The following is a 19,708-nucleotide window of genomic DNA, read 5'->3' on the forward strand; positions in this document are numbered from 1 at the left end:
CGCTGCAGCCCCGCGGCGCTCCTTCCAATCAGCAGAGAATAACGCACGTCCTTGCGGAAGTGACGGCAGTTCCGTGTCCAGTGAGGGCGGTGGGAGCGATGAGGGTCTGAGTCGGTGGCAGCGGTTGTGTGAAGATGGAGGTAGGAACCTGATCGCTTAGAAGCCTAGCGAGAGAACGTGGCCGACCGGGTTGAAGCAGAGACGGGAAGCCGGGCGGAGAGGCGACTGAAGGGAGAGGGGAGAGAGCGGGGTTTGGGGAGTGTTGTCAGAATGTCGGGGTCAGAAGCCATCGCTCCCGGCTAACTCCCTGCTCCCCTTAACTTATCCCCGCGGCTTTCTTTTGGTTTCCAGTTTCCCGGAGGAAATGACAATTACCTGACGATCACAGGACCTTCGCACCCCTTTCTGTCAGGGGCCGAGGTGAGCAAGAGCTGCCGACGCCGCGTGGGGAGAGGGCCTGAGGCAGCGGTGGGGTAGGGTGATGGGGAGGAGAGCACGGACTCCAGGGACGTGGGCTGGGAACCAAGGGCCGCAATTGGTGTTTAAAGTGGCAGCTGCTTCTAGAGCCTGTGGGGACTATCTGGGGAAGTTCTTGGGAGTTGCTGTCATCAGAAAAGCAGGGTATTGGAAAGAGATAACTTACTTAAAGAGGAAAGTTATTCTGGATTAGAAGACAGTGGAATTGTCTCCTTTCTTTGGGGAGGAAATAGCTACAACAATCTTGAGGGGTCCCAGTAGGAAGAAAATTTTTCAGCCGAAGAAATTGGGGTAAGAGGAAGAGCTTACCTAGCAGAGGGTTAACCGTGGACAACGTGTGTTCATTCTTGAAACGAACTCTCTTAAAGGGGTCTTTTAAATTTTATTTCATTTAAATTTCCTACTTTATTTATTTATTTATTTTTTGAGACGGAGTCTCGCTCTGTTGCCAGGCTGGAGTGCAGTGGCGTGATCTCGGCTCACTGCAACTTCCGCCTCCCGGGTTCAAGCGAGTCTCCTGCCTCAGTCTCCCTAGTAGCTGGGATTACAGGCATGCGCCACCACGCCGGCTAATTTTTGTATATTTAATAGAGATGTGGTTTCACCATATTGGCAGACTGGTCTCAAACTCCTGACCCCAGGTAATCTCCCCGCCTCGGCCTCCCAAAAGTGATGGGATTACAGGTCTGCGCCACCGCACCCGGCCTAAGTTTAAATTTCTATTTTGATAAAAATTTTGTCGTTACCTTTACGTAAACAGGTCAGCTTGTTTTGCTAACGCCAGGAGGAAAGGAAATAGCTGCTAGAGAACGTGAAAAGAGTTGAGTACGACATGTGTTTCAGTTTGCCAGTGACTTAACTTTGGGCAGAATACTTCATCTTTGTATGTCACAGTTTCCCCAGCTGTCAAACAGCTGTAATAATAGTCTCTTATGATGTTTTAAAGTAGAATTAAGGGTTTTGATGAAGCTCTAAAGTATTAGTGAAAAAATTTTGGTGAAATACTGTCATAGAGCCGGGCCCGGTGGCTCATGCATGTAATCCTAGCACTTTGGGAGGCCAAGGCAGATGGGTCACATAGGTCAGGAGTTCAAGACCAGCCTGGCCAACATGGTGAAACCCGTCTCTGCTAAAATACAAAAATTAGCTGGGTATGATGGCGGGTGTCTATAATCCCAGCTACTTGGGAGGCTGGGAAGGGAGAATTGTTTAAACCCAGGAGACGGTGGTTGCAGTGAGCCAAGATCGAGCCATTGTACTCCAGCCTGGGCAGCTGAGTGAGACTCCTTCTCAAGAAAAAAAAAAAAAAAAAAAAAAAACGGAAAGGGAAAGAAATATTGTCATAATATAGGTATGTATCACTTGTTTAGGGGAAGCAAAAAAGAAAGATGGAACAGACAAAAATTTCTGTCTTTGAGAAAATGAAGTTTTGAACCATCTGCCATTTTTCAAGGACTTTTGTATTTATTTTCAAAACTGGTGTGGACCATTTGCATCAGTATTTTTGTACCAAGAATTGTCATAGCTGTCTCATGGGCTTATCCTATAATCCTAACGTTTTCATGGATGAAAATTGGGTTGATAAGGAGCAGTTGCTAGTTTAATTTTTTTTTTTTTTTTTGAGACAGAGTCTCCCTGTGGCCCAAGCTGGAGTGCAGTGGCACAGTCTTGGCTCACTACAGCCTCTGCCTCCCAGGCTTAAGTGATTCTCCGGCCTCAACCTCCCAAAGTAGCTGGGACTACAGGCGTTTGAGACCAGGCCCAGCTGATTATTATTATTATTATATTTTAGTAGAGATGGGGGTTTCACCATGTTGCCGAGGCTGGTCTTGAACTACTGGCCTCAAGTGATCCACCCGCCTCAGCTTCCCAAAGTTCTGTTACAGGCATGAGCCATCGTGCCTGGGCTAGTTTAACTTTTTTTCTTGGTATTATTTATTATTCTCATAAGCAGGGTAAATGTAAATCTAGTATGCAGTGATATAAGTGATATAAAACTTATAAGTGATATAAAACTAAAATCTGGGCCCAGCACAGTGGTTCATGCCAGTAATCCCAACCCTCTGGGAGGCTGACGCGGGAGAATTGTTTGAGACCAGGAGTTCTAGACCAGGTTGGGCAACGTGATGAAACTCTGTCTGTATTTTTAAAATAATAGTAATTAATTTATTAAAATTGCCGGGCATGGTGACTTAGGCCTGTAATCCAAGCACTTTGGAGGCCAATCAAAGTGGGCGGATCACCCGAGGTTGGGAGCAAGATCAGCCTGACTAACATGGTGAAACCCCTTCTTCATAAAAATAATAAATAAATAAATAAATAAATAAAATTATTAAAATAACAGCTAAAATCTGCTTGGTGCTTTGCACTCCCAGTTGCCAGTTTCTTGTGAATGAGATCTCCATTTTTAAATTTCATTACTTGAGTGTTGGAAATCTCACATTGAACTTAAACCTGCATGAAAGTGCCAATTTCTCCTCAATCAGGTCTCCACGTTTAAATTTTGTTATTTAGAGTGGTATTATAAATTTTACATTGGCCTAATTCATTTGAAAGTCCATTTTAAAATTATACAAGTAGCTTTCAAGTTTACCCACGGTTTTTAGTTATCTACCCCTTTAATGAAGAGGTAACCATATAAAAAGTGATTCCGTTCATCTTACCTCATGATCCACTTGGCTTGGCCTCCCAAAGTGCTGAGATTCTAGCCACCGTGCCCTGCATTAATTCATATTTTTAAATGAGGGTCAAGAACAGGCAAAACTGAACTGAATTGTCAAAATAGTGATACCTGTTGTGAAGGGATCAAAATAGTGAAACCTGTTGTGAAGGGAAGGAAGTATTCACTGGAAAGGGGCACAAGGAAGTGTTCTGCATCTTTGATCTTGATAGTGATTACTGAATGTTTGCATATGTAAAAAATCCATTGACCTATATACTTAAAATTTATGTACCTTACATAAGTTACATATCAATGAGATAAGAAATAGTAATTTCAAAAGAGTGGCTGTCTAGAGATAGTATTGCCTGAGATAGGAAAGTTCTTTATCATCTGAAGGCAATTTAATCTTCTCTTTTTCAGGCTGGCTCTTATATAGTGGTGTTATGCTTAGAGCACACTGGGGAAATAATTAGGCATAAAGATACCTATCCTTCATTAGGAAAAGTAGTACTTATAACATATAACTAGTTCGTTATTTCATGGTAAATAGGTAAAATTTTCACAACCTCAGTTTTTTTTCTTTTCTTTTTTTTTTATTTGAGAGGGAGTTTCGCTCTTGTTACTGAGGCTGGAGTGCAATGGTGCGATCTTGGCTCACCGCAACCTCTGCCTCCTGGGTTCAAGCAATTCTCCTGCCTCAGCCTCCCGAGTAAGCTGGGACTACCAGCCCGCGCTACCATGCCCAGCTAATTTTTGTATTTTTAGTAGAGATGGGGTTTCACCTTGTTGAGCAGGATGGTCTCGATCTCTTGACCTTGTGATCCACCCTTCTGGGCCTCCCAAAGTGCTAGGATTATAGGTGTGAGCCACCGGGCCTGGCCCCAGTTTTTAAGAATAGTTATTTTGGCCGGGCGCGGTGGCTCAAGCCTGTAATCCCAGCACTTTGGGAGGCCGAGGCAGGTGGATCACGAGGTCAAGAGATCCAGACCATCCTGCTCAACAAGGTGAAACCCGTCTCTACTAAAAATACAAAAAATTAGCTGGGCATGGTGGTGCGTGTCTGTAATCCAGCTACTCAGGAGGCTGAGGCAGGAGAATTGCCTGAACCCAGGAGGTGGAGGTTGCGGTGAGCCGAGATCGCGCCATTGCACTCCAGCCTGGGTAACAAGAGCAAAACTCTGCCTCAAGAAAAAAAAAAAAAAAACGAACAAAAGAATAGTTATTTCATTGACCCATAGTACCAGTGTGTTGTTGAAAAAATAGGTGTTGGATTAAAATAAATTTCTCTAAAATAAATAATCTATACAGTAAGCTAAAGAAATAATAGATTGTGTGTTTTGGTATCAGAGAATGAAAAAAGGGAGGGAAATGGTATTTTTTATTTTTTATTTTTGGCTCTCCAGATATCTAAGCATCTTTGCTTATAAACTGTAATTCCCAAACCAGCCCCTCCCTCAAAATGGCCCAGGAATTGGACAGAGAAAGGAAGGAAAGCTAAGTTAGAAGGTAACTGCATATCATGTTCCTGTTTTCTCCTTCTGTGTCCAAACCACTTTTCTTTTCTTTTCTTTTTTTTTTTTTTTTTTTGAGACAGAGTTTTGCTCTTGTTACCCAGACTGGAGTGCAATGGCACAATCTCGGCTCACCACAACCTCCGCCTCCTGGGTTCAGGCAATTCTCCTGCCTCAGCCTCCTGAGTAGCTGGGATTACAGGCACGTGCCACCATGCCCAGCTAATTTTTTTTGTATTTTTAGTAGAGACGGGGTTTCACCATGTCGACCAGGATGGTCTCGATCTCTTGACCTCGTGATCCACCCGCCTCGGCCTCCCAAAGTGCTGGGATTACAGGCATGAGCCACCGCGCCCAGCCTCAAACCACTTCTTTCTAACATTTGCTACCGTTTTAGCTTTGTTTTATATTTAACAGTCTAGAGTGTGAAGAGTGTGATCTGGTTATGTAATAGATTCAGTAAAATAAAATAATTTTAGATATTCATTATTGGATTTTACCCATAATTTTATAGATCATTTGTAGTGAAAGTTTTTAGTGGATCTCTGTTTTTACGATAGCATGTGGTTTACCCTTATTTTTTTTATTGTCTGTATTCTTGATAATTGCAGTTATCTAACTAGTCATTAAAGGAAGAAATAAAACAGAACCTAGAAAACCACCATGAAAGCCATAGGTACTGAGTAACAAAGCTTTTCCACATCCCAAGGGGTTGTGTGTAGAAAGAATACCTTGTTGATCCTACATAGTGGAATCTCTCCATGTCTAATTTGTTTTATCATTGTTCAGTTCATTTTATGTAGCCATGTCTGATGTTTTATTGTACAAGGAGAGTATTCAGATGGTTTATGAGGGGTAGTCACTTGTAGAACACTGGTCCCTTGTTTCGGATATGAATTTTTATCATTTTGGGGTCCTCATTAACAAGTACTGTCATTTTTTAATATTCTGACAAAGTTGCTGTTTTCTTTTTTTTTTTTTGAGACGGAGTTTCGCTCTCGTTACCCAGGCTAGAGTGCAATGGCGCGATCTCGGCTCATCACAACCTCCGCCTCCTGGGTTCAGGCAATTCTCCTGCCTCAGCCTCCTGAGTAGCTGGGATTACAGGCACATGCCACCATGCCCAGCTAAATTTTTTTTTGTATTTTTAGTAGAGACGGGCTTTCACCATGTTGACCAGGATGGTCTCAATTTCTTGACCTTGTGATCCACCTGCCTCGGCCTCCCAAAGTGCTGGGATTACAGGCTTGAGCCACTGTGCCTGGCTCAAAGTTAAAGGATAGGCATCTTTGCTTTGCTAAAGCAATCTGTATCTTAAAAAACTTGGACACTACTATTTTACTGTTAGTGTAGTACAGTAAATGTTTCCTTTGATCCTTCTTTCTGTTCCTATAACTTTTTTTCTTTGTATGAAAAGTTGGTAAAAATCTTTGTACCCTCTACCTAAAAAAATGCTCATGTAAACCTAAACTGAAGTATCATGAAGAATCATGGACTGGAAGTTAAAACTTCCACACAATAACAAAAATTATGTGCCGGACACAATGGCTCACACCTGTAATCTAGAACTTTGGGAGGCCAAGGTAGTAAGATCAGTTGAGATCAAGAGTTCAAGGCTGCAGTGAGTGATGATGTAGCCATGCACTCAATCTGGGTGACAGGGAAGACCCTGTCTCAAAATAAAAAGTTAAAAAGAAAACACACACAACATACATAAATGCATGGTTTGTGTACTAATGAGAAAATTTCAGTTCTTGGGGAAAGTTCAGTTTTTCCCATCAAGAACTGCCTGGTATTTTGTTGTTGTTGTTTTTGTGTCCTGGTATTTTTGGTGTTGGTGTTGGGGTGGGTGTGTGTGTGTGTGTGTGTGTGTGTGTGTGTGTGAGAGAGAGAGAGAGAGAGAGAGAGAGAGAGAGAGAGAGAGAGAGAGACCTGACTTAAAGTGATCTGCTCGCCTCGGCTTCCCAAAATGCTGGGATTACAGGTATGAGCCATCATGCCTGGCTGAGAACTGCCTGTTCTTATGCTGCATGTGCTACTTATATCTCAGACAACAACCAAATTTTTACCATACCAAGCAAAATAGTAAGGAGAAGGAAAATACAGAAATGAAACTGTATACGTATCTTTTTGTCTTTTAGGAAACTTTTACAAATGTGATTCAGAAAGATTGGGCATTTCACAGACATACTTTCTTCTCCCTGGTTTCTGCTAGCTGGAAATTTTCTCTCTAGCAATTTTATTTTATTTTATTTTTATTTTTTGGAGACAGAGTCTCGCTCTGTTGCCCAGGCTGGAGTGCAGTGGTGCGATCTCGGCTTGCTGCAACTGCAACCTCTGCCCCCCACCAGGTTCAAGCGATTCCACTGCCTCAGCCTCCCAAGGTAGCTGGCATTACAGGCACCTGCCACCATGCCTGGCTAATTTTTGTATTTTTAGTAGAAATGGGTAGGCCAGGCTGGTCTTGACCTCAGGTGATCTATCCGCCTCATCCTCCCAATGGGCTGAGATTACAGGCATGAGCCACTGCATCCGGCCTTCTTTTTTTTTTTTCTTTTTCCTTTTTTTTTTTTTTTTTAGGCATGGTTTTAATCTGTCACCCAGGCTGGAGTGCAGTGGCACAATCTTGGCTCATTGCAACCTCCAACTCCTGAGTTAAAGTGATCCTCGTGCCTCAGCCTCTTGAGTAGCTGGGATTATAGGTGTTGGCGAGGCTGGTCTCAAGTTCCTGGCCTCATGTGATCCGCCCAGCTGGGCATCCCAAAGTGCTGGGATTATAGGCATGAGCCACTGCTCCCAGCCTAATGTCTTCATTAAACCAGAATTGGAGGCTGAGCTCTGTGGCTCGTGCTTGTAATCCCAGCAGTTTGGGAGGCCAAGGCAGGGTGATGGCTTGAGGCCAGGAGTTCAAGACCAGTCTGGGCAATATGCCAGACCCAATCCCTACAAAAAATTGAAAAATTAGCCTAGTGTGGTGCATGCATCTGTAGTATCAGCTACTTGGGAGGCTGAGGTGGGAGAATCACTTGAACATGGGACGCAGAGGTTGCCGTAAGATTGTGCCACTGCACTTTATCATGGGTGACAAAGGAGATTCTATCTATCTCAAAAACAAAAAACAAAAAAAAAGACCAGAAATGGTCATAATGTGAGAAGAACCTTTCAGGATCTAGAGGAATCTTGAGGTCTGTAAGCCTAGCACTTTGGAGGCCAAGGCCGTAGGATCACTTGAGCCCAGTTCAGGACCAGCCTGGGTAACAGAGAGAGAGCTCATCTCTACAAAAAGTTTTTTTTTTTGTGGGGGGGGGTGGACGGAGTTTCACTCTTGTTATCCAGGCTGGAGTGCAATGGCGCGATCTCGGCTCACCGCAACCTCTGCCTCCTGGGTTCAGGCAATTCTCCTGCCTCAGCCTCCTGAGTACCTGGGATTACAGGCACGTGTCACCTTGCCCAGCTAATTTTTTGTATTTTTAGTAGAGTCGGGGTTTCACCATGTTGACCAGGATGGTCTCGATCTCTTGACCTCGTGATCCACCCGCCTCGGCCTCCCAAAGTGCTAGGATTACAGGCTTGAGCCACTGCCGCCCAGCCAAAAAGTTTTTAAAATTATCTGAGTGTGGTAGCACATGCCTGTAGTCCCAGCTACTTGGGAGGCTGGGGCTGGGGGCTTGCTTGAGCCAGGAGTTCCAGATCAGCCTGGGTGACAGAACAAGACCCTCATTTCAAAAAAAAAGAAACTTTAGCAACTCTATTTAAAGAATGCATTGTTCAGTTATGAAAAGCATGCATTTTCAGTTATGGAAAAAAATGTGGGTACCTATTGAATTTGATCTGAATCAGTTTATATTCACTATACTGGTGTTAGATTGATAGAATTTAAAGTTTCTAAAATTCCAATTACCTGTGATAATTGGTTGGGGCAGGTGAGTAATTGTTATTAGGATATTATCATTCGGCCGGGTGCGGTGACTCACGCCTGTAATCCCAGCACTTTGGGAGGCCGAGGCGGGTGGATCACGAGGTCAAGAGATCGAGACCAGCCTGGTCAACATGGTGAAACCCCGTCTCTACTAAAAATACAAAAAATTAGCTGGGCATGGTGGCACGTGCCTGTAATCCCAGCTACTCAGGAGGCTGAGGCAGGAGAATTGCCTGAACCCAGGAGGCGGAGGTTGCGGTGAGCCGAGATCGCGCCATTGCACTCCAGCCTGGGTAACAAGAGTGAAACTCTGCCTCAAAAAAAAAAAAACAACAACAACAAAAAAGGATATTATCATTCATAACAATTGTTAATCATGGTTATTAAGCCATTATATGTATTAAGCAGTGTGCTAAGCTTTTATGCACTAAATCTCACTTATAATAACCATATAAGGGATTACCATTATAATTCCCATTTTACAGATGAAGAAACTTGTTCCAGGTCTTGTACCCAGGTCTCTCTGACAGCAGTTTCTTGCTATTATTTATAATTATTGCTATAAATGCCTCCATTTAGATTTTAGTGTCAAAACAGAACCATAGCAGTTAACATATCTTAGATCAGACATTGGTCTGTTAGCTCCATGAATGGTGGGTGGCCTCATTCAGAAGAGGAAGAATGTATTATTGACTTAGTTGGACTCAGAGGAAGGGATTGAGTCTTTAGCCAGCTGGAGTAATCCTTTTCTTCCTCTCTTGGAGAGAAGCTTGGTCAGAGAAAGACTAGCATTGTTGGCATTGTTGAGGTTTTCTGAAAATCCTATACAAATGGGAATCTTATTTGTTGTTAACATTATAATTTCTAAAGTAGAGAAGAGGTAGGAAACTCTAAGTGCAAATATGTTAGAGGGGGATAAAGTTCCCATGACAGTACATTTTAGCATCCATTTGAAAGGAACCGGGCCGGGTACGGTGGCTCACACCTGTAATCCCAGCACTTTGGGAGGCTGAGGCGAGTGGATCACCAGGTCAAGAGATCGAGACCATCCTGGTCAATACGGTGAAACCCCGTCTCTACTAAAAATACAAAAAAAATTAGCTGGGCATGGTGGTGCATGTCTGTAATCCCAGCTACTCAGGAGGCTGAGGCAGGAGAATTGCTTGAACCCAGGAGGCGGAGGTTGCAGTTAGCCGAGCTCACGCCACTGCACTCCAGCCTGGGTAACGAGCGAAACCCCGTCTCAAAAATAAAAAATAAAAATAAAAAAAAGAAAGGAACCTAAAACAACAAAGTATAATTGGCTGGCTAACAATGAATTTCTGTGGCCTAACAGTTTAGGTGTAATAATTATGAAACTAACTGTTCTGTATTAGAATCTTTAGAGAGATGTCAAGGATCATAGATAAACAAGTTATAAAGGCTATCTACTAAGTAATGGTACTGAAAGAATTATTCATTAGAACAATAGGCATAATTTAGGACAACAGAGATGCTAATGGTAGAAAAGAGATAAAAGAATTGAAAATTGCCAGGTGAGATGGCTCATGCCTGTAATCCCAGCACTTTGGGAGGCCAAGGCAGGTGGATCACTTGAGGTCAGGAGTTCAAGACCAGCCTGACCAACATGGTGAAACCCCATCTCTACTAAAAATACAAAAATTAGCCTGGCGTGGTGGCATGCGCCTGTAATCCCAGCTACTTAGGAGGCTGAGGCAGGAGAATCACTTGAACCTGGGAGGTGGAGGTTGCAGTGAGCTGAGATCGTGCCACTGGATGACAGAGTGAGACTCTGTCTCAAAAAAAAAAAAAAAAAAAGAATTGAAAATTGTGACTGTTAGCCACCTTGAATGTACCATATGACCAAGAGTATTAGAAAGAAGAGAGATTTGTAAAATTAAATAGGTCCTAAGAAATCAATTACAAAATAGGATCCTAAGCAGAAAAAATGTATCCTGAGAATCTCTAGTACCCTAATATGTTCACTTGTAGTATGCTATTTCTCCTCTTTTCACTAATTCTCTTCCCCCTTTTTTCTTCTACAGACATTCCATACACCAAGCTTGGGTGATGAAGAATTTGAAATCCCACCTATCTCCTTGGATTCTGATCCCTCATTGGCTGTCTCAGATGTGGTTGGCCACTTTGATGACCTGGCAGACCCTTCCTCTTCACAGGATGGCAGTTTTTCAGCCCAGTATGGGGTCCAGACATTGGACATGCCTGTGGGCATGACCCATGGCTTGATGGAGCAGGGCGGGGGGCTCCTGAGTGGGGGCTTGACCATGGTAAGGGGCAAGACATTGTCAGGCTTACCCCAGCTAATGGGCATGGCATTAGAGGAGATAAAAGTTACTCTTTATTCCATACTCCACTTGGGTATTACTTGTTTCTCATTCTTGTGACTAAAGGCTCACCAACTAAGATTTAATTTCACTTGAATAAATGAAATTTACCATGTAGGTAGATTTTACTTGAAAAATAATTTAAAATTGTACAATGTCTAGTTTGAAAATTATTTATTGTGGTTTTTGGGAAAAAGTGTTTTCTGCTTTTATTATGGCCTTTAAATCCTAGGATTCAAAAATTTGAGTGTGATAGCTGGTACATGAAGGGAGTTATTCAGAAATAGTCTGAACCATGTTGATAAGCTAGCAGAAACAACAGAGCTTTTTTTTTTTTTAAAGGTCTGAGCCAAATAGAGTATTAATTGTGGATTAGTATGTGATATAAATCAGTATGCTAGGCTTCCAGCACATCTCAGCAGTAGAACATCTTCATACTCTGTATTTGATGCCAAATTTCTGTAATGATGGGCTTATTTATGCTGATTGCCTGTATATTGCAATTTTAAAAGCTTTTGGGGAGGGTACAGACAGGAAGTTTTTTGTTTGTTTGTTTGTTTGTTTGTTTGTTTTTTTGAGACGGAGTTTCACTCTTGTTACCCAGGCTGGAGTGCAATGGCATGATATCGGCTCACCGCAACCTCCGCCTCCTGGGTTCAGGCAATTCTCCTGCCTCAGCCTCCTGAGTAGCTGGGATTACAGGCACGCGCCACCACGCTCAGCTAGTTTTTTGTATTTTTAGTAGAGACGGGATTTCAACATATTGACAAGGATGGTCTGGATCTCTCGACCTCGTGATTCACCCGCCTCAGCCTCCCAAAGTGCTGGGATTACAGGCTTGAGCCACCGCACCTGGCTAGGAAGTTTTTCTTTACTCAGTGTGTTATCACTACCTATAGATTACTGAATAAGTTGATTGCTCTTTTAACTTATCCAACAGTACAGCTTCTGATTATTTTTATTTCTTCTTTTGAGTGCAAAGAAGTAAATTCATTAATTTCTGTACTTTTTTAAAAAGCTTAGTTTTTAAAAATATTTTTGTTTTTGCTTAATATGTTTTATAAGAAGACAAATTATTTGATGTTTTGTAGTTTAAATGATACAGTCTAGGTAGGCAGGGAATTTATAAGATGTCCTAAATTCAGGGGAGAAAAGTGTTTTTTTTATATTTAGTGTTTAATTAGTCCTTCTGCTTCTCTCAGGACTTGGACCACTCTATAGGAACTCAGTATAGTGCCAACCCACCTGTTACAATTGATGTACCAATGACTGACATGACATCTGGCTTGATGGGGCATAGCCAGTTGACCACCATTGATCAGTCAGAACTGAGTTCCCAACTCGGTTTGAGCTTAGGGGGTGGCACCATCCTGCCACCTGCTCAGTCACCTGAAGATCGTCTTTCAACCACCCCTTCACCTACTAGTTCACTTCACGAGGATGGTGTTGAGGATTTCCGGAGGGTGAGGCATTCCCTGTCAAAATCAACTCTGCCGTGATAGTCTAGGATAAAACTCTTGGCATACAGAGCCTAATCAGTATTCTTTACCCCTGCCCTGCCATCTCCTCTGCTCTTTTCTGGGTATGGGGTTCCACCTCCCAACTCCCAGTTTATAATTCTCCTCTCAATTTGTATTCTTACTGGTTCTCCATACTTGACTAATGTCTTTTAATGCTATCACCACGATTTTTAGCATTTCTGAAAATTCCATACGTTAGCTAGTTTCCAGACATAATAATTCTCATTGTCCATTATGTAATTCTCTCTCTTTTCTCCCCTACAGCAACTTCCCACCCAGAAGACAGTGGTGGTGGAGGCAGGGAAAAAGCAGAAGGCCCCAAAGAAGAGAAAAAAGAAAGATCCTAATGAACCTCAGAAACCAGTGTCAGCATATGCTTTATTCTTTCGTGATACACAGGCTGCCATCAAGGGACAGAATCCTAATGCCACTTTTGGCGAGGTTTCAAAAATTGTAGCCTCCATGTGGGATAGTCTTGGAGAGGAGCAAAAACAGGTGAGCAAATATTGAGGAAGTAGTAGTGAATGTTCCAGAAGTTTTTGTTGTTGTTTTTTGTTATTTTTGAGATATAATCTCGCTCTGTCACCCAGAGTGGAGTACAGTAGCATGATCTTGGGTCACTGCCACCACCTCCTCCCAGGTTCAGGCGATTCTCCTCTCTCAGCCTCCCGGGTAGCTGCGATTACAGGTACGCACCATCACGCCCGGCTAATTTTTGTATTTTCAGTATTGACGAGGTTTCACCATGTTGGCCAGGCTTGTTCTCGAACTCCTGACCTCATGATCCGCCCACCTTGGCCTCCCAAAGTGCTAGGATTACAGGCGTGCGCCACCGTACCCGGCCTGTTCCAGAAGTTTTTAAAGAGATAAAAACTGAGGTTTTCTTTTTTCTTACATGTCCTTATATAGTATCAGCTGTTAATGATACATATATCATCCTTTGTCTTAGAAGTTGCAGCTATATACTGACTCCAGAAAACCTATTTAAAAATTATTAATAGGCTGAGTGTGGTTGCTCATGCCTTTAATCCTAGCATTTTGAGAGGCCAGGGCAGGAGGATTGCTTGAGCCTATGAGTTCGTGATCAACCTGGGCAACATAGGGAGACCGCTGTCTCTACAAAAACTTAGCTGTGCATGGTGGCAGGTGCCTATGGTCCCAGCTATGGAGGCTGAGATGGGAGGATTGCTTGAGTCCAGGATATAAAGGCTGCAGTGAGCCATAATTGTGCCACTGCACTCCAGCCTGGGTGACAGAGCAAGACCTGACCCTGTCTCAAATAAATAATTAATAATTATTATAAAAGCACTGAATCTTTACAATAACTCTGTACAATAGCTACCATTTCCTGCTTTTAAGGTGGAACCTGGAGCCCAATGCCGAGTAAAGGTCATACAACTTTTAACTGGTAAAGTTGAGACACAATCCAGGTTCTTTAAATTCCATGTGCTTTCAAGTAATAGTGTGTCCTATAATTCTTCATTTAGTATCCTTCTACTGTTCCATATTTAGGTATTTAGCATCCTTATACTGTTCAACTTTTAGATATTTAACTTTTCTAAGTCTCTTTTTCCCCCCATTTATAAAGTTAGGCTATTACTTGATAGGCTGCATGCTGTGGCTAACTCTCAAATCCACTACCAAGTTTGGATTTAGAATTATTTATTTATTTATTTATATTTTATTTTATTTTATTTTATTTTATTTTTTTTTTTTTTTGAGACGGAGTTTCTCTCTTGTTACCCAGGCTGGAGTGCAATGGCGCGATCTCGGCTCACCGCAACCTCCGCCTCCTGGGTTCAGGCAATTCTCCTGCCTCAGCCTCCGGAGTAGCTGGGATTACAGGCACGCGCCACCATGCCCAGCTAATTTTTTGCACCTTTAGTAGAGACAGGGTTTCACCATGTTGACCAGGATGGTCTCGATCTCTTGACCTCGTGATCCACCCTCCTCGGCCTCCCAAAGTGCTGGGATTACAGGCTTGAGCCACCGCGCCCGGCGCTATATTTTATTTTTTGAGATGGAGTTTTACTCTGGTTGCCCAGGCTGGAGTATAATGATGCGATCTTGGTTCACTGCAACCTCTGCCTCCCAGGTTCAAGCAATTCTCCTTTCTCAGCTTCCCAAGTAGCTGGGATTACAGGCGTGTGCCACCACACCCGACTAATTTTGTATTTTTAGTAGAGATGGGTTTTACCATGGTGGTCAGGCTGGTGTTGAACTCCTGACCTCAGGTGATCCACCCATCTTGGCCTCCCAACGTGCTGGTATTACAGACATGAGCCACCACACTGGCCTATTTTTTTTTTTTCTTTCATTTTCTTTTTTGAATTTACTTTTTAGAGCTAGCCCAGATTCAAAGGAAGGGGAAATAGGCTTCAGCTATTGATGGGATGGGAGAAAGTCTTGTGGCCATCTTTGCAAACAATTTATCACATTCCTTAAGGGAAAATAAACTGGTTAGACAGTGTCCCAGGCTAAGCCAAACTATTGATCTTACACAGTTTTGGGGTTAGGCTTTATTTTTGTTACAGAAGTGAGCATGGGTAGCTCTTCTTGCAAGACTCCTGTTGATTAGTGGGCTTTCAGAGGTATGCTTAGTGGAGTGAGTCTGCAATGAAGGTTGTCTTGACTGTTAGCTTTCAGAATTATATTCACTGAAAGGGGCTGTCAGTGATTAGACTAAGATGAATTGTCATTCATTGATAAATAATACAGAACTATCAATCTTTCCTAGGAGTATGGGGAGTCTTTTTTTTTTTAAAGTCTGTTTCTTACAGGTATATAAGCGGAAAACTGAGGCTGCCAAGAAAGAGTATCTGAAGGCTCTAGCTGCTTACAAAGACAACCAGGAGTGTCAGGTAAGAGGGACAGGGTAGAAGAATATTTAAACCAGTAAGACATTTTTGGGAACTGTTTGTTAGCAGTAAATACCACATACCACCAAGTGTTTGTTTTGTTTTGTTTTTGTCTTCTTTTAGGCCACTGTGGAAACAGTGGAATTGGATCCAGCACCACCATCACAAACTCCTTCTCCACCTCCTATGGCTACTGTTGACCCAGCATCTCCAGCACCAGCTACAATAGAGCCCCCTGCCCTGTCCCCATCCATTGTTGTTAACTCCACCCTTTCATCCTATGTGGCAAACCAGGCATCTTCTGGAGCTGGGGGTCAGCCCAATATCACCAAGTTGATTATTACCAAACAGATGTTGCCCTCTTCCATTACTATGTCTCAAGGAGGGATGGTTACTGTTATCCCAGCCACAGTGGTGACCTCCCGGGGGCTCCAACTAGGCCAAACCAGTACAGCTACTATCCAGCCCAGTCAACAAGCTCAGATTGTCACTCGATCAGTGTTGCAGGCAGCAGCAGCAGCTGCTGCTGCTGCTTCTATGCAACTGCCTCCACCCCGACTACAGCCCCCTCCATTACAACAGATGCCACAGCCCCCGACTCAGCAGCAAGTTACCATTCTACAGCAGCCTCCTCCACTCCAGGCCATGCAACAGCCTCCACCTCAGAAAGTTCGAATCAATTTACAGCAACAGCCACCTCCTCTGCAGATCAAGAGTGTACCTCTACCCACTTTGAAAATGCAGACTACCTTAGTCCCACCAACTGTGGAAAGTAGTCCTGAGCGACCTATGAACAACAGCCCTGAGGCCCATGCAGTGGAGGCAACTTCTCCTGAGACTATCTGTGAGATGATCACAGATGTAGTTCCTGAGGTGAGTCTCTATTTTTAAGTCTGTCTTCTAGTCTAGTGAAAAGGTGTAAGAACATTTTTGGTTGACCCAATAAAAATGGGGGTTGCTTCAGCAAAAACTTGGTGTGTGAGGAAGGAAGGGAAGGAGGGGAGGAGGAGAAGAAAGAGAAAGAAAAGAAAGAGAAATAAATAGATAAATGGGGGTTGCTACTAGCATTTAATGCCCAGCAACCAGTAGCACAAAACATCCTGCAGATGGGAGTTCTTTGCAACAGTGACTTGTCTCAACCACGGTACCCATAGTGTTTTCAATGAAACACATTAAGACAGTCTTCTGTCCCAGACCGCTCCATAACTAAGCAGAGGACACTAGTTCAACTAGACAGGATATAGCCTAAACAAGTTATTTTTCAGAGTTGTTTACCCAAGGATCCTAAACTTTAAAAATACAAAGCTTCTCATTTCTCCTAGATCTTAAGTTCCTTCTTAGCTTGATGTTTTCTTTTCTTTTTTTTTTTTTCAGCTTCCTCGGGTTGAAAGCTTGATGTTTTTGTGTGGGGCAGGGAACATAGCAAAAAAAATTTAACTGGTTCATACCATTGTTTTTTAAAAGAGACATAAATATGGCCAGGCATGGTGGCTCACACCTGTAATCTCAGCACTTTGGGAGGCTGAGGTGAGCGGACCACGTGGTCAAGAGATCAAGACATCAAGACCACCCTGGCTAACATGGTGAAACCCCGACTCTACTAAAAATGCAAAAATTAGCTGGGTGTGGTGGCATGCACCTGTAGTCCCAGCTACTTGGGAGGCTGAGGCAGGAGAATCACTTGAACCCAGGGAGGCAGGGGTTGCAGTGAGCTGAGATCATACCAATGCACTCCAGCCTGGTGACAGAGTAAAAAACACACACCAGAAAAAACCCTTCAGCAGGAAACTTTATGAATCTCCCTTTTTTTTCCTGTTTCTAACAGCACCACATTTTGACTTCTCATAGCCCTCAACTAACTTACTTGAGGTGACTTAGTCTCTACTCACACTCTACTTTTGATTTGATACTGTCAGGAATATTAATGTGTGGCATAAAGCCATTGACAGGTTAGATTAAAATTAAAAGCAACTACCTTTCCACTCCCACTACTTCACTTGATTAGCCAGGCTTAAGGGGAGAAAAAAGCATTAGCGTATGCCCAGCTTTCTCCTGATGGGGAAGAATCTTCATGTCATTCTGCTTGGCAAAGTTCTGAAGCTGGACTATAGAGGGGGAGACCAAGAACTCACCTTCTGCAGTTTTGCCACCACTGTGAGGAATTGTAATACCTGTTGTTTCATTGGTTTCTACAGATAATTTAGCTAGCTAGCTAGCTAGGCAGGGAGCAATCTAATCCACCTTGATGCTGTCTTCCTATCGTAGGTTGAGTCTCCTTCTCAGATGGATGTTGAATTGGTGAGTGGGTCTCCTGTGGCACTCTCACCGCAGCCTCGATGTGTGAGGTCTGGTTGTGAGAACCCTCCAATTGTGAGTAAGGACTGGGACAATGAATACTGCAGCAATGAGTGTGTGGTGAAGCACTGCAGGTGAGCTTACCCTTCCCCTTCTTGTAATTCAGACACTGCTAAATTAATTTTATTGGGAAACATGGCAATCTTGAGCATAAAATAGGTAGAGTAGGTTGCTGTTTATCTGGTCTACTAGAAAACCTCCCCTGCTTAAGACCTTAGATTTGTCACATAGCCAAAGATGACATAATCAGCAGTTCACATTTTTCAGTTACCACATAACTATGTATGCTCTTTAAAAACATGGTAACACATTAAGCTGTTAGTGTATGCAAATACTAGCTTTTGAATCCTTAGTGCAAATCAGACTACTTAGGGAATTAGAATTTGGGGAAAGCGGAATAGTAGCACACAATAATTTGCTATTTGTGAGGGAAATCGGAGAAGTTCCTAAGATTTTACCCGTCTCCCCAGATTTTCCTGGGAATTACCTATAGCTATAGAACAAGGCATTTCTATTTCCTATTTCAAAAACTACAGTAAATCAGCATTCCCTCTACTTCTGACAATTCTTATATTTCTGATGTGATACTATGTCACTATGATGCTGCAGAAAATTATTTGGGAACCTATTTGTTTAAGACAGATAAAAAGAGGGCCGGGCGCGGTGGCTCAAGCCTGTAATCCCAGCACTTTGGGAGGCCGAGGTGGGTGGATCATGAGGTCAAGAGATGGAGACCATCCCGGTCAACATAGTAAAACCCCGTCTCTACTAAAAATACAAAAAATTAGCTGGGCATGGTGGTGCGTGCCTGTAATCCCAGCTACTCAGGAGGCTGAGGCAGGAGAATTGCCTGAGCCCAGGAGGCGGAGGTTGCGGTGAGCCGAGATCGCGCCATTGCACTCCAGCCTGGGTAACAAGAGCGAAACTCCGTCTCAAAAAAAAAAAAAAAAAAAAAAAAAAAAGACAGATAAAAAGAATATATCTAGGCTATAATTCTGTTTATGTATGTCTTTTTCTCTCTTAGGGATGTATTCTTGGCCTGGGTAGCCTCCAGAAATTCAAACACAGTGGTGTTTGTGAAATAGTCCTTCCTGTTCTCCAAGCCAGTGAAGAGTTATCTGCTGGGAATATGTCCAAGAGCCTGTTTTTGAAACACAAGCTGGGCTTCTGGTAGTGCCTGATCACAACCCATGATGGCCGTTCATGTTTCCCCACTTTTCTCCTTTCAGCAGAGCCACGCTATGGAGCAGGGCTACTGAATTTGCTGTCATCTGGAGATGCTTTTTGCTTTCAACCACAGGCAAAAATGCCCGTGGTAATAGCAGAGGAATGGGTGAAGGGAGTATGGGCAAGCAAAACATAGAGATGGTAAGGGGTGGTGGTGGGGTTGAAGAAACTTGTTGGTGTAATTGTCATAGGACTTGCCTAAAATATTATTAAAATGATGGGAGAGTACTCAGCTTTGAGCCTAGGAGAAAATACTGTGTGCATCCATTTTAAAAGGGTTAAGAAATTACATTAAAGGTTCCCCCTTTAAAAAATATATTATTCCCCATTATCACATCAATACACTGCTTTGAGAACAAAACTGTAATACAGGCATACTGGGCTACATGGAAAATGATACCACCCAGGAGGTTCTTCTCTTTACAAATATTATTTCTGTAGTTACCATCCTTATCTGAGTTATCACAGTTTATGAATCTAAGAGGCGGAACTCTACATCCTTAAGAAATTCCACCAAAGTCTAAAGTTGTATTCACTTTTGTTTGATGAAATATCTTTAAGAAGCCATAGATCTATCATTATTTATTGGAAACAATCTAAAGAAAAACAGTCTAGAGAAGCCACCTACTCGTAAGAGAGTAAGTGATAACCTTAAATGGAACTCAAATTTTTACTTTGAGAAACGCTGTCCTAGAGAACCTCCTCCTCAATGAACCATGTATATATTACTAATTAGTTTGATCCTATGCATTCCTGTGTTTTTAATGTTTTTAGAGGCTGGGAGTAGAGATGGGGTCTCACTATGTTGCCCAGGCTGGTCTTGAACTCCTGGGC

At 42.9% G+C, this 19,708-nt stretch overlaps 1 protein-coding gene across 1 annotated transcript; it reads left to right on the plus strand.

Moving 5' to 3' along the window:
* The first annotated feature begins 40 nt into the window (after positions 1–40).
* On the plus strand, positions 41–19,126 carry TOX4 (TOX high mobility group box family member 4). Its single transcript, XM_010335080.3, has 9 exons — positions 41–140; positions 352–420; positions 10,615–10,857; positions 12,117–12,377; positions 12,699–12,929; positions 15,215–15,295; positions 15,416–16,165; positions 17,558–17,721; positions 18,672–19,126. Exons 1-9 carry the CDS (start codon positions 135–137, stop codon positions 18,730–18,732), a joined length of 1,866 nt encoding a protein of 621 aa, XP_010333382.1. The 5' UTR covers positions 41–134; the 3' UTR covers positions 18,733–19,126.
* The last annotated feature ends 582 nt before the right edge of the window (positions 19,127–19,708 follow it).

This window comes from Saimiri boliviensis, chromosome 2 (assembly GCF_048565385.1).
Source record: "Saimiri boliviensis isolate mSaiBol1 chromosome 2, mSaiBol1.pri, whole genome shotgun sequence".
Lineage (NCBI taxonomy): Eukaryota > Metazoa > Chordata > Mammalia > Primates > Cebidae > Saimiri > Saimiri boliviensis.